Source organism: Euleptes europaea, chromosome 10 (assembly GCF_029931775.1).
Source record: "Euleptes europaea isolate rEulEur1 chromosome 10, rEulEur1.hap1, whole genome shotgun sequence".
Classification (NCBI taxonomy): Eukaryota; Metazoa; Chordata; class Lepidosauria; order Squamata; family Sphaerodactylidae; genus Euleptes; species Euleptes europaea.
Window position 1 is genome coordinate 8354077 of NC_079321.1, and position 14736 is coordinate 8368812.

Consider the following 14736-nt stretch of genomic DNA (forward strand, 5'->3'; position numbering starts at 1 on the left):
CTTCAATGCCATAGAGTCCAATTGCCAACTCGGCCATTTTCTCCAGGGGAAATGTTCTCTATTGGCTGGAGATCAGTTGTAATAGCAGATCTCTAGCTAGTAACTGGAGGTTGGCAACCCTAAGTTTGGTGGTAGGTGAGAAGAATTGGCAAAAAGCCCCTCCTCACCTCTTTCCATCAGTGAAAATTTACCCTGGGATCCAAGCAATAGGATGGGAGAATAACTATGGCACCTTGGCCTGAAATGGCCTTCTCTGGGTATAGTTAGGGGGCAAGTTTGTACTGCCTAGAGAAGCTCCCTTTGCCATTTGGGGATTGTTGGTAAATAGCCACTGACAACGCCACTGTCTGTAAATTCTACATTTCATACCCAGTGCAACATCTGCGTGCAAGATGATCTCATTGGTTTGTTGATTGGTTTGTTTCCAATCACAGGGGAAGCTCTCCACTTGGCCAGAGACTTTGGCTACACCTGCGAAACAGAATTCCCAGCCAAGGCAGTGGGGGAACATCTCGCCAGGCAGCACATGGAACAGAAGGAACAGACGGCCAGAAAGAAGATGATCCTAGCAACCAAGTAAGTCCAAACCCAACAGATTGATATTCCCCTTTGAAAAAGTGAGGAGCCCTGTGGCGCAGAGCGGTAACCTGCAGTCCTGCAGTAGTTAAAAGCTCTACTCGCGACCTGAGTTCGATCCCGATGGAAGTCGGGTTCCGGTAGCCAGCTCAAGGTTGACTCAGCCTTCTTTCCTTCTGAGGCCAGTAAAATCAGTACCCAGCTTGCTGGGGGTATAGTGTAGACAACTGGGGAAGGCAACGGAAAACCACCCCATAAACAAAGTCTGCCTAGTAAGCGTCGGGATGTTACAACACCCCAGGGGTCAGGAATGACCCAGTGCTTGCACAGGGGACTACCTTTACTTTGAAAAAGTGATGTTAGGTCATGCAGACCCTTTTAGGGTTGCCAACCTCCAGGTAGTGGCTGGAGATCTCCCGCTAGTACAACTGATCTCTAGCCGATAGAGATAAATTCCCCTGGAGAAAAGGGCCGCTTTGGCCATCAAATTCTATGGCATTGAATTCCCTTCCCTCCCCAAGCCCCACCTTCCCAGGCGCCACCCAAAAAAACTCCCGTCGGTGGCAAAGAGGGACCTGGCAACTCTAGTTCTCTCTTAACTCTCTCAGCCCCACCTACCTCACAACCTAGTACCTGGAGGCTGACAACCCTAGAGAGAACTGTGACTAGCCCAAGGTCACCCAGCAAGCTTCATGTGGATGAGCAGGGAATAAAACCCAGTTCTCCAGATTAGAGTCCACCACTCTTGAGCATTACACCACTCTGGCTCTCCCCTCCGCATCTGTTTACAGCAGGAGTGTCAAACATAAGGCCTGTGGGCCATATCTGGCCCCTTGAGAGTAGGGTTGTCAGGTCCCTCTTCGCCACCGGCTGGAGGTTTTGGGGGTGGAGCCTGAGGAGGGTGGGGTTTGGGGAGGGGAGTGACTTCAATGCCATAGAGTCCAATGGCCAATGTGGCCATTTTCTCCAGGGGAACTGATCTCTATCGGCTGGAGATCAGTTGTAATAGCAGGAGATCTTCAGCTACTACCTGGAGGTTGGCAACCCTACTTGAGAGCTCTTATCCGTCCCGCGAGCCATCCAAGGCAGCCATCCTCCCCTCTCTCGATTTGAACTGGTGAGTAGGGCTGTCAAAAAAAAAAATTCGGTACAGTTCGGATTCGGCCGAATTTGGCCCTTGTGGGTTCGGTAGGTGCCGAAGTCCGAACTCCCCCACTTCGGATCCGTTCAATTCGGCGGGAATTCAAAGTTCGGGGAAAAAATTCGGCCGAATAAAGCCATTAAAAACACAACCGCGCCTTTCCGCGGCTCTGGGGGGGGCATTTTTGGGCTTAGAGGTCCCAAACTTTCAGCAGAGCTTCAAAGGACGTATATTGAAAGACTCCCCAAGTTTTGTAAAGATTGGGTCAGGGGGGGCTGAGATATGGGCCCTGAAAGGGGTCCCCCCCACCCTTAATGTGGATCTCTCCGCAGAGCTTGCCGCCCACGCACAAAGCTCCCGGCCGACAAACAGCTGATGAGAGCAAGGGCGGGGCAGGTGCTAAGAACTTTGCAAAGCAACACAACTGCAGAGCAACCCCTTTGCAAATATGCAAAGGGCGGGGCAGGTGTGAAGAATTTTGCAAAACAATACAACTGCAAAGCAACACAAGCACGCAATGCAAAACCTTTGCAACAGTGCATAGCAATACCTGACACCTGGGAGTTTGCATACCATGGAAAGGGACAGAGGCAGCTAGCTATGCATAATGAGCAGGAGGGGGTGGAATGACTCCTTTTGCATTGGACTTGGGACCAGGCAGATGCATTCTTTAAGTCACCATTTGAAAACCAGTTTTGAGCAAGCATCAATAACCTAACTGATCTTATGAATGAGGAAAAACCTGAAGAATAGAAATGAAGCCCCCCCTCAAACCAGGGAGAGAGAGACTGGAGGGGGAACACACACCCCAGGCAGAACCGGCAAAAGCCCCCTTTGGCTTCCCCCCCCCACCCACAGAAACTGCTCCCTCCCCACACACACACACAGACTCTGCTTTCCCCCCCCACACACACAGAAAAGAAAAAATATAGATTAAAGCCCCCAAAGGGGTCTTACTGTGGCTGACTTCTGTTCCAGCAGGAGGGGCTGGGAGGCTGGGTAATCCAATATGATTCCATTTGTATCCAATATAAGATCCATATGTATGCATCTCTCGAGGGTGATCCATTCATCCCAATAGGGGAAAGGGGAAAGCCCATATCTCGGGGGGCCCTGACCCAATGTTTACAAAACTTGGGTGGTCTCTTAAAAAGCCTTGACTGAAGCTCCGCCGAAAGTCTGGGATCGGCACACCCAAAAATGCGCCCCCTGCAGCCATGGAAAGAGAAAAGGGGGGGAGCCAATATTTCAGCCCCCACTGAACCCATTTTTACAAAACTTGGGTGGTCTCTTAAGAGGGATTCTCTGAAGCTATGACAAAAGTTTGGGGGCTGAACCCCCCAAAAAGCGCCCCCTGCAGCCACGAAAATGGAAAAGGGGGGAGAGGAAAAAGGGGTGGAGCCCATATCTCGGGGGGCCCTGACCCAATGTTTACAAAACTTGGGGGGTATCTTAAGAAGCCTAGTCTGATGCTCCGCTGAAAGTTTGGGGTCGGCACACCCAAAAATGCGCCCTCTGCAGCCATGGAAAGAAAAAAGGGGGGGAGCCCATATCTCGGGACCCCCTGACCCAATGTTTACAAAACTTGGGTGGTCTCTTAAAAAAACCTGTCTGAATATCCCCTGAAAGTTTGGGGTCGGTACCCCAAAAAATGCGCCCCCTGCAGCCACGGAAAGGAGCGAATGTGCACAAGCACCCCCTCACACACACATGAGGATTTCCCTCTCTCTCTCTCTTTCCCCGGCCGGCCGCACATCAGCTGATTCCTCCAGCACTCAATCCTGACTGATTGGCCAGAAGAAGACCCAGCTTGGCCACCGATTGGCCGGGGGAGGAGAATGCTGCTTACTGACGGTTATGCTGCTTACTGACGGCCGAATTGGCCGAATTTATTCGCCGAACTCCCGAACTCGCTGAATTCGGGCCCCCCGGTTGCCCGCCAGTTTTGAGTTCGGATCCGTCCGAACTAAAAACCGCCGAATCAAGGGAAATTCGGCTGATTTTCAGTTCGGGCCGAACCGAATTGACAGCCCTACTGGTGAGGCATGGCCCATCCCTACCAAGTGACATTTCTGTCATATCCAGCCCCGTAACAATTGAGTTCAGCACCTCTGGTTACTGGCTTACCCTACGAATTAATTCCTCCAGATAAAGTGCAAGGAGGCTTCCGGGGTTCCCAGTTCCACCCCTAATACCTTTTTTACATCCTCAGTGGCTAAGATGTCGAGCTCAAGAGACGAGACGTGGCGACCGCAGATATCTTCTGCCATATCAAAGGCTTCTGTGAATGTCGAGCTTTCTGATTCCTTGAAAAGGGGGATTTCCGTTCCTACTTGATGCTTAACCCTTCTTCAAAGAATCCCCTTTGGCTATACCAGCACGCAGTGGTCCAAAAATCACACAAGTGACTTAATACAAGAGGAAAGAAACCACCATTTCGACACTGGGATGGCAATCCGGAGTTCTGAAACGCACAAACACACCAGAGGCAAATAGGCCTCTCGCTGGCCTTTCTCTTCCCCAAGGAACGATGAAGAATGATCGCTCTCCTGGGGTTCTGAAGACCAAACAGAATCTTAAAACATTTACTTAAGACTAACTGCAGCCCTGTTTTAGAAGTTCCCTCTTCCTGCCAATTGTGACAGAACCCCCCCTGAAAAAAGGATGGATAAAAACGGCTCTGCCGTTTTTTGCTTCCAGTTGTCACACTAGATTTTGGGGGGCTGTGTTTTGATGCTGTCAAGATTTCAACCACCCCAGCTATCATTTGAAACCAGTTCGTGGCCCACATGATTTGAAAATGTTTCTTTCTTTTCATTTTTTTAAAAATTATATAATTCGTGCATAGGGTTGCCAACCTCCAGCTGGAGATCTCCTTCTATTACAACTGATCTCAGGGCGATGTGGTTTGCGGACCATTTTCTTGACAACTCGGCATACCCTTCTTGCTAAACCCTTCTGCGTTCCTTTCCGATTCTAGGCAAATCTGCAAAGAATTCCAGGACTTGCTAAGCCAAGACAGATCACCTTTGGGATCTTCCAGACCCACCCCGATATTAGACCTTGACATCCAGAGACATTTAACGCATTTCAGGTATGATTTTTCAAGTCCAATTGTGGAGTGATGGGAATGCAGAGGTTTGAGATGTTGGAGGTGTTGGTGAAAACAGCTGGTGCCATTTCTGTGCAGAAACTGGAAAGAAAGTTACTTTTATCAGAAACATTACTGTTACGATTCACTCACGGTCAGCTCATATTAATCTAATTTTGTGGCAGCTGCACTGGCTACCAATTACTCTCCAGATCACAGAATCATAGAGTTGGAAGGGACCATCAGGGTCATCTAGTCTAACCCCCTGTACAATGCAGGAAATTCACAACGACCTTCCCCCCCCACACCCCCAGTGACCCATACTCCATGCCCAGAAGATGGCCAAGGTGACCTCCCTCTCATCATCTGCCTAAGGTCATAGAATCAGCATGGTTGACAGGTGACCATCTGGAGATGATATTCCACTTTTGCTCATTGTTGACTCTAATGGCCATAATGTGTAGTGTATCAGCTCACAAGTAGACCCCATGAATAGTCTATGCCTCCAAAATGTTCTCTTGTTAACTGCCTTGCTCAGGTCTTACAAACTGACAGCTATGGCTTCCTTGATAGAGTCAATCCTTCTTATGTTGGGTCTTCCTCTTTTCTCTCCACCTTCTCCTTTTCCTAGCATGCTTTTCTTTTCCATTGAGTCTAGTCTTCTCATAATGTGACCAAAGTATGTTAGCCTCAGTTTCATATATGGACTATGGCAAAGAACATACAACAGTTTTTTTGAAGATAACATTGGGGCGGGGGCCATAGAATCATAGAGTTGGAAGGGACCACCAGGGTCGTCCAGTCCAACCCCCTGCACAATGCAGGAAATTCACAACTACTTCCCCCTCACACACCCAGTGACCCCTACTCCATGCCCAGAAGATGGCCAAGATGCCCTTCCTCTTATGATTTGCCTAAGGTCATGGGTAGACACTCTGTAAGTCCTATGGAGCTGCCTGTGGGTTTCAATACTTTTCTGAATGAGCAGGGCGTAGGAGAACTTGTCCCTCTTTGAAACTCATCCATCAGGCACAGCTTGTTGTAAATATTTGATAGCAACTTCTGTCACAGGAAATATCCAGACTTGGCCAATATTGGAAACTGGGGGTAGACAGATGGTGGCATCCCGTTCTTATACTTCCTTTTCTCCCATAGAGAATGCAGGAATTTCCATTGCTCTGAGCTCTGACAGCCTGGGGGGTAGAGGGGTGAGGTGGGGGTACCGGAGACCTTGTAGTTGCTGCCAAAGCAGAGTCCAAGTCTAGGGGCCGATTTGGCTAATTTTGTTTTCCATGGATGTATATCATTAAAACATGACCGCGACTTCTCTTCCATGAAGCTTCCAGAAACGGTTGCATATGCTAAACCACACGCGGACTAAAAAACGCTGGCATTGGGTACCGGCTCGCTGCTATCCAAAGAGCTCAGAACACCCTATATGATACGGGAAGAAAATGTTCTTATTCCCCATGATACTCTTGACAACACTTTTTATTCATAGGTTAAATGATTTATTCCAACTGATAGTAAATCCGGCAGTCAACACCTGGCACTGACAAAGAATCTGTAAAGCAAGAGTTCTATTTAGAGGAATGCCATGTTTCAGACCACCTATATCACTGGCCAACTCATTCATTCTACACGCTGAGTTGCTATACAAGTAGAGTTGCCAACGTCCAAGTGGTAGCTGGAGATCTCCAACAGATTATGTCTCTTCCTGCACTGCTTAGGGGAGGGGCTGTGGCTCAGTGGTAGAGCATCTGCTTGACATGCAGAAGGTCCCAGGTTAAATCCCTGGCATCTCCAGTTAAAGGGGCTAGGCAAGTAGGTGATGTGAAGGACCCCTGCCTGAGATGCTGGAGAGCCGCTGCTGGTCAGAGTAGAGTTCAAGATCATAGAATCATAGAAGAATCATAGACCATAGAGTTGGAAGGGACCACCAGGGTCATATAGTCCAACCACCTGCACAATGCAGGACATTCACAACTACCTCTCCCCCACACCCCCAGTGACCCCTACTCCATGCCCAGAAGATGGCCAAGATGCCGTCCCTCTCATGAGCTGCCTAAGGTCACAGAATCAGCATTGCTGACAGACGGCCATCTAGCCTCTTCTTAAAAACCTCCAGGGAAGGAGAGATCACCACCTGCCGAGGAAGCCTGTTCCACTGAGGAACCACTCTAACTTCTTCCTAATATCTAGATGGAAACTCTTTTGATTTAATTTCAACCCGTTGGTTCTGGTCCAACCTTCTGGGGCAACAGAAAACAACTCGGCACCCTCCTCTATATGACAGCCCTTCAAGTACAGAGAGGTTCCTATCCGTGCCTCTCTGCCCTTTTCTGTTTTGGCAGGTGACGCTTCTATTGCGATGTCAAGATTTTTCCTAGATTGATTTTTTTTTTGTTTGGAGCGAGGTCATCCCCACCCAGCAGGCAGATCAGACAAGGAACAATAGATTCCCCAAATGGAACTAGAAATCCAAGGGGTACGAGTCCCTCTAGTACTCCTGTATCTGCAGAATTCCTGCAGGGCGTACAGGATCTAGTGGGTGACTGAGTGTGCTATCCCAAACAGAGTTCTACCCTTCCATCCTTCGACACTGCACCAGCATGGTGTAGTGGTTAAGAGCGGTGGTTTGGAGCGGTGGACTCTGATCTGGAGAACCAGGTTTGATTCCCCACTCCTCCACATGAGCGGCGGAGGCTAATCTGGTGAACTGGATTTGTTTCCCCACTACAACACACGAAACCAGCTGGGTGACCTTGGGCCAGTCACAGCTCCCTCAGCCCCACCTACCTCACAGGGTGTCTGTTGTGGGGAGGGAAAGGTGATTATGAGCCGATTTGATTCTCCCTTAAGTGGCAGAGAAAGTCAGCATATAAAAACCTCCTCCTCCTCCTCTTCCTCTTCCTCCTCTTCCTCTTCTTCCCTTCCTACCAGAAATCCAACCTTTGAAGTTGTATCTAGCTTGGATTTTCTCCCTCCCCCTCCCTTGCCAATGATAAATATTTTAGTGGCCAAGTCCTGAATTGCAGCATAATGGAAAAAAATCTACGTACAATAAAATCTTCGATCTCTCTCTCTTTCTCTTTTTCTGCTTTTGCAGTTTGATCACTCACGGCTTTGGAACCCCGGCAATATGTGCTGCCTTAAGCACTTTCCAAACTGTCCTCAGTGAGATGCTGAACTACTTGGAAAAACACACGGCACACAAAAATGGCGGCACGGCGGAATCCGGGCAAGGACACGCCAACTCGGAGAAAGCCCCCCTGCGGAAAACTTCAGAGGCTGCCGTGAAAGAGGGCAAAACAGAAAAGACAGACTAGCTACATCAAACAGAATCTATTGCCAGAGAACCTCCCTGCAGATATTTTTTTTAAAGAAACATATATCTATCTATATACATATATATCTATGTCTCTCGCTATATATATCTCATTGAGGGTGAATTATCTCCAGTGGACCAAACTGAATGGTGTGTGTGTGGGGGGGAAGAACGGGGTTTCAGAATAGCGACACTAGCCCTTACTTGACTCTAAGAATGGCAATGTACAGGAAACTCGTGATGGAAATTGTCACTTTTAAAAAACATTGCTCTAAACTGTTTTGTGTGCGTGGGTGGGTGTGAGCGTGTGCACATACATTTGGCCATTTGTATCGGGACGCTGACATCTCCCCCCCCCCTTAGCACTTCTGGTTTTGGAAGAAGCAGCAGAAGCCTAGTGGTTACAGGCAAGCCCTGAAATGTTTTTTTCCCCCTATTGGACTGTGAAAAGAGGGACTCTGAAAATACAGTGACCAGGGCTGTGCTGCTCTTCAACGAACTTGCGATCACACCACCCGCCGGATGGACGAAAGAGAAACGAGTGCTTCTTCTTGTTGCCCTTTAGAGACGATGCGGAAGAGTGCCTGGAATGGAAACGAAAAAACTTGCCGTTCTGGGGAATAACAGAACACTGCATTACTGGGTGGGGGCACACTGGGAATTCACAGTTAATCCACACAAGGGTTATGCCAAAGTCTGTCGAGGATTAGTCCTTCCACTTTGAGCAGCAGCTTTGGAGACCACTGTGGGAAGGTTATCACTGGAGGAAGAGCCCTGACCTCTACTCTGAGCCTCTGGCTCTCTTTCCCTTCATCTTAGCATCTTAATCCCATCTCTGCAGCAAACCACATTTAGCTGCATGCTCTGATGGAACAGTGTAAGTGGCTGAAGAGGTCTTTTGTGTTGCCTTGATTTCATGATGTTTCCTCATCCCTCCCCTTTCAAGAACGTGTTTAGTAATGTGACTAAGACTCTAGGTGTCCCCAGACGATAAATTCATGTACGAAGAGTCTGCTACCGGCCAGCAAATTAAGAAATTCAGAATGGAAATGGCAACTTGTACCTCTGTTCAGATAATCAAAATATGTAATGTGAATGTCCATGGGGAGGATGGATTGTGGCAAAAATTCACATCTCTGACCTACGCACATTCACTAGATTGTATACATGACTCCCTAGATGGGTATAAACTGTACATACATAAACTTGTGCATAGGGACTGTTCATATAGTTGAGTGAATATATGTCAAACTGGGAGAATGGCATGATCCAACTCCCCATCCTCCCCATCGCCTATATATTCACTGTACACATTTTCATCATCTGAACAGGCATGTCAAGATCAGCCAAAGAGGTAGGAGCCATAATTAAACACTTTGTGGTAAACGAAGTACAGGTTTCATGCTTCTGACCTTTCAAACTTTAGATGTTACCAAGTTTGTTCTTGCTATTCTCTTCTGAGCTTGGTCTGCACAAAGGACGAGAGAGTTGTCCCTATCCTGATTTGAAGCCAGTTTGGACATCCAGGTTATTTTTTCAGGCATCAACTGGAATACTAGATTGCTATTCCAAAGTCAAATTTTTCAGATAGGCCCTGGCATGCACAGATGACATCATTCATGCATACCAGGGCTAGAAGCCTCCAACCACTTGTTCATTCATTCATCTATCCATTCATCCGTCTGTCCACTTATTCGTTCATTCGTTCATTTGTTCATTCAATAATTCATCCTCTCTCTCTGCCCCTCCTTGCCATTTCCCTTCTGCAGAAATTAGGACACCATTTCAATGGTAACACACCGATAGCCTGGTATGCAGAAAGTATGGATTTCCAATAACTTTTTACAATAAATCCTTCTCACAAATCTTTCCAAATCTAGACAACTCTCCCTGAAACATGCCCCAGATTATATTGTCTGACATGTTGCTTATTCTTTTTCAACCAGCTCATGTAACTGTGCCTTTAACAGGTGATGCAGGAATTAACAGGTGACACTCAGACTAAAGAATCAGTCTGTTTGTCAACATGCAGTAACAACGGCCAATGGAAAAGTTAGCAACCCTAAATCCATGAGAGCATTCCCTGAGAATTTGCCAGCCGCCCAGTTCTTTTCTCCTGTTGGGAACCATCAGAACTGGCCCTGATAATTTTCCAGCACCTGAGTTTTGGTTTGTTTTTTGCAAAATACTAGCATATGCAAGTGGTCTGCTTTTCTAATCATTGCCACATCAGGACTCATTCAAAATCTAACTTTATTTCTGTGAACTGGGAAATTGCAAACTGTGGTTTGCTTGTTCATGCGAGAAGAGGGACGACTTCAGCATCCCACCGGGCACAGCAAATTGGCTGTTGACCTAAGAAAGGTGGATTCGGTTTTGTTTTGCAAAAGTCAGCCACTAGCTTATTATCGGATCTCAGTGTAGCAACGCACAGCATTCACAGAGGCCGGGGGCAGTTTGCTCAACTTGACCGTGATCTCAGATGAGGAAGGCCCAAGCATGTTTGGACAGCTGTGTTGCAATGCAATCTTCAGCAGAGTTAGCCCCTCCTAAGCTTATCAGCTTCAATGGACTTATAAAGGTGTAACTCTGCTTAAGATTGCACTCTTAGCACTTATGTGTAGATGCAAAGCTCTTAAGACGCAGACAGTTGTTTTAGTGCTCCCAAAAAAGAACTTAAATGGGTACAAAGATGGTGTCATCAAAGTCAATAGAATTCTCGATAGCTAAGATGTGGTGCTTGGTTTTCATGGCGCATCTCATGTCAACGTTATTAAAATGAAATTTACGATTGTGTGAATCTTGTAGCTACCCTCCAAACCATTGGGACAAACTATTGTGCTGTAGTACCTTAGACTTTAGAATAATTGCTTGGTGGGAATAATGGTCAGATTCCCTGTGGAACAAGGGAAGATGGAATCTGGCCCTCAGAGATATTCTCACGGACAGATACGGTGTCATTGGCAGGACCGGTTATAGGCCGGAAGTGGCCATCATTCCAATACTATTGTGGTGAACATCATTAATGGTCAGGTGTCTCGGGTTACCTTTGTACCTTCATGAGCGAGCTGTATAGCTTTTCGGGTAGAAAAAACGAACGAATGTTTGAGACCTGTCCTATTTGGAATTCATGGGCTTTGTCATGAAGGGTTGTCCCTCGTTCCCCAGGCAATTATATCTTCCACTCGTAATACTCAAAGGCAATCCTATGCACAGTTAGTCCACTCTAGGCACCTTGACTGCAGTGGGTTTCGACTGGAGTAACTCTGTGTAAGAGCGCCCTGTTAATTCTTCAGTGCTGTCCAGAATTTTATTGGAGCCCTAGACATTGTTGGTCCTGAAAAAATCTTTTGCTTCCTTGCTACTCTTAGTAAGCTCTGTACTAACAGATGGCTATCTCTCTTTCTCCAGCCAGAAAGCATTAATACTTACATTTGAACCTTTTTTAAAGTGCACATTTAGAAATGTAACATATGTTTGGAACCTGGGGTATCGTACAAGTGCATGAGTCCCTTTGGGGGCAGCCCTCTGCCAAGTATATGCTTGGCAGTGAAAACAGATTTGCTACCACATATTGGGTGAAATGACCCTCATGGTCAATTCTAACTTGGTGTGTTATAAAACTGCAACGTCCAGGGGCTGTGGACAATCTACTCAAATCTCTTTGTAAATACCACCCCTGACTCAGCTCTTCATTTGGAATTTTGTCACAGGCATGGTTGTTTTATAGAAGCACTAACATGATGGCATTTTTTTAAAATTGCTACCCCAAATGCCCCCCTCCCCCTCCCCATGTAGTCCTGAGTATGTTTCCCCCCTTGAAAAAGACCTTAGAAAACCATCATGGGCTCCAGAAACAAAGAATCAGAGCTGCCGATTAATCGGGACAAATTGGATGTAATCTTCGCCTCCCGAGGCAGAACATGGCTGCTCCAGCGGAAAGGTCAAGAGGAACCGGCATGAAGAAAATTCGAGTCAACACAGATTCTACTGGAAGCATTCGTTTCCCACTGTTCTTTTTCTCCTGGCTGTGCTATGGGCTCAGTAGAAGCACTGGTTGTGAGACTGGGAAGAGGAGGGCATTTTCCTATGTCAGATAAAGGTCAAATCTGAGTTTCTTTAACTGATATTAAATTTTAATATATATATATAGAAAAACGACTTTCCTTTTGTATAATGGGTTCCGTCCTGTACGGCAGCTGTTGTAATTGTACCTAAATGTGAGTAAGCACTTCATCACAAGCGAGGCAAACCTTGTTTCTTCTCCCCCTCCCCTGTTTCAATGTTCCAATTTCTAATTTGGTGGTGGAAACGCATTCCCCCCCATTATATTTCTGTTTCTTATATGACTTGTCCGTTTGATATGCATCTATAACGACGATGACCACATTAAAACGAACATTTCACGGCAATAAAATCTATGTTGATTTATGCTCTCGGGCATCTGTCTTTTGTCTTGGAGGTTTCAAAGAAGAGCCTTATAGGCCACCTTTCTAGGAAGGAATCTGCTCCTTTAAAACAGGGGTCCCCAACCATTTTGAGCCCATGGACACCTTTTGGGAATCTGATTCAGTGTGGTGGGTGCAGCCACAAGATGGCTGCCATGAAAGATGGAGCCAGCCACAAAATGGCTGCCACAGGAGGCGGAGCCAGCCACAAAATGGCTGCCACAGCTTACTTTCAGTCAAACCATGAACACATGAACATGTGAACACATGAAGCTGCCTTATACTGAATCAGATCCATGGTCCATTAAAATCTGAGGAGCATGCCTAATATATCAGATGCTGTGGAACACAGGCAGGACAATGTTGCTGCAGTCGCCTTGTTTGGGGGCTTCCTAGAGGCACCTGGTTGGCCCCTGTGTGAACAGACTGCTGGACTTGATGGGCCTCGGTCTGATCCAGCACAGCTTTCCTTATGTTCTTATGTTATGTTCTTACGAGACCAGTCTCATGACCAATAAGAACAGCTCGGACCGGCCTATTGTTTTGGTCTACTGGAGGGTGGGCATTAGGGCTGTTGGGAAAAAAAATCGGCAAAATTCAGCCTGTTTTTATTTAAGAAATGCCAAAGTCTGAACTCCCCCGATTCGGATCCGTGCAATTCGGTGCGAGAGTCGGAGTTCGGGGGGAAAATCGGCTGTTTAAAGCCATTAAAAACACATCCACGCCTTTCTGTGGCTCCGGGGGGGCATGTTTGGATGTAGAGGTCCCAAACTTTCAGCGTAGCTTCTTGCAAGAACCCCCAAATTTTGTAAAGATTGGGTCAGGGGGTGCCAAGATATGGGGCCCGGAAGGGGTCCCCCCAAAATTGCCCAATGGAATAAAGCCATTAAAAACACATTCACGGCTTTCCATGGCTCCAGGGGGGCATTTTTGGAGGTAGAGGTCCCAAAATTTCAGTGTAGCTTTAGGGGACCTTTCTTGCAAGAACCTCCCAAGTTTTGTAAAGATTGAGTTAAGGGGTCTCGAGATATGGGGCCTGGAAAGGGTCCCCCCAAAATCGCCATTGGAATAAAGTGAATAAAAACACATTCGTGGCTTTCCATGGCTCCAGGGGGAGCATTTTTGGAGGTAGAGGTCCCAAACTTTCAGTGTAGCTTCAGGGGACCCTTCTTGCAAGAACCCCCAAGTTTTGTAAAGATTGTGGCAGGGGGTCCCGACTTATGGGTCCCAGAAGGGGTCCCTCCTCCGCCCATTGGAATGAATAGAAATAAATAGACCGTTCGGACCCGGAGTTTGCACAACCATGCAAAGCAACACATGACACGATCTTGGCAGTTTGCAAACCATGGAAAGGGACAGAGGCGCGCTAGCTATGCATAAGGAGCAGGTGGGGTGGAATTTACCCTTTTGCATCGGACTCGGGAGTCGGGAGTCTTGGGACCGGGCAAATGTATTGTTTAAGTCACAATTTGAAAACCAGTTTTGAGCGAGCATCAAAATAGACCTAACCGATTTTATGAATGAGGGAAAACCTGAGGACACACAACTGAGCCCCCCCTCAAACCAGGGAGAGAGAGATGTGAGCGGGCACCCCCCCCCCGCAGGCAAAGCGGGTGAAAAAAACCCCTCAAACCAGTACGGCTCAGCCCCAAACGTTAAAAAAACCAAGGAGGAGGAGGTGCGGTTGCCAAGCGGTGCCGGGGAGAGACTCACGCAAGCCGCACCATCGCACTCAACACCAGGCTAGGGGCAAAAAACAAAAGCAGAGCACAGCACACACTCCCACAGAGGCGAGGGGGCACACACCATCTGCAGAACGGGCGAAGCCCCCCCTCAAACCAGTACAGCTCAGCTCAACCCCAAACGTTAAAAAAACCAAGGAGGAGGAGATGCTGCCTGGGTGCCAAGCGGAGAGAGACTTGCTAGCCACCGAACAGACTCAACTTTAAACTTTAAAACTTTAAAAGCAGAACACACACTCCCACAGAGGCGAGCGGGCACAACCCCCTCGGCAGAATGGGCAAAAGCCCCCTTTGGCTCCCCCCCACAGAAACTGCTTCCCCCCCACACACAGACTCTGCTTTCCCCACACACACACACACAAAGGAGAAAAGGTATAGAGAAAAAACCCCAAAATCAAACTGTGTGCATG

At 47.5% G+C, this 14736-nt stretch overlaps 1 protein-coding gene and 1 non-coding gene across 2 annotated transcripts in view; both read left to right on the forward strand.

The window, feature by feature from the left end:
• The window catches only part of TFAP2D (transcription factor AP-2 delta), a 58599-nt gene extending 50417 nt beyond the window's left edge, over positions 1 to 8182 (forward strand). Inside the window, exons 6-8 of the mRNA XM_056856687.1 lie at positions 435 to 576; positions 4698 to 4811; positions 7918 to 8182. Coding sequence (XP_056712665.1) covers positions 435 to 576; positions 4698 to 4811; positions 7918 to 8137 — 476 coding nt within the window. The 3' untranslated portion in view covers positions 8138 to 8182. The remainder of the gene's footprint in view (positions 1 to 434; positions 577 to 4697; positions 4812 to 7917) is intronic.
• Positions 6543 to 6614, forward strand: TRNAV-GAC (transfer RNA valine (anticodon GAC)). The gene has a single exon. It is a non-coding gene; the product is annotated as a tRNA-Val (tRNA).
• Positions 8183 to 14736: the final 6554 nt, after the last annotated feature.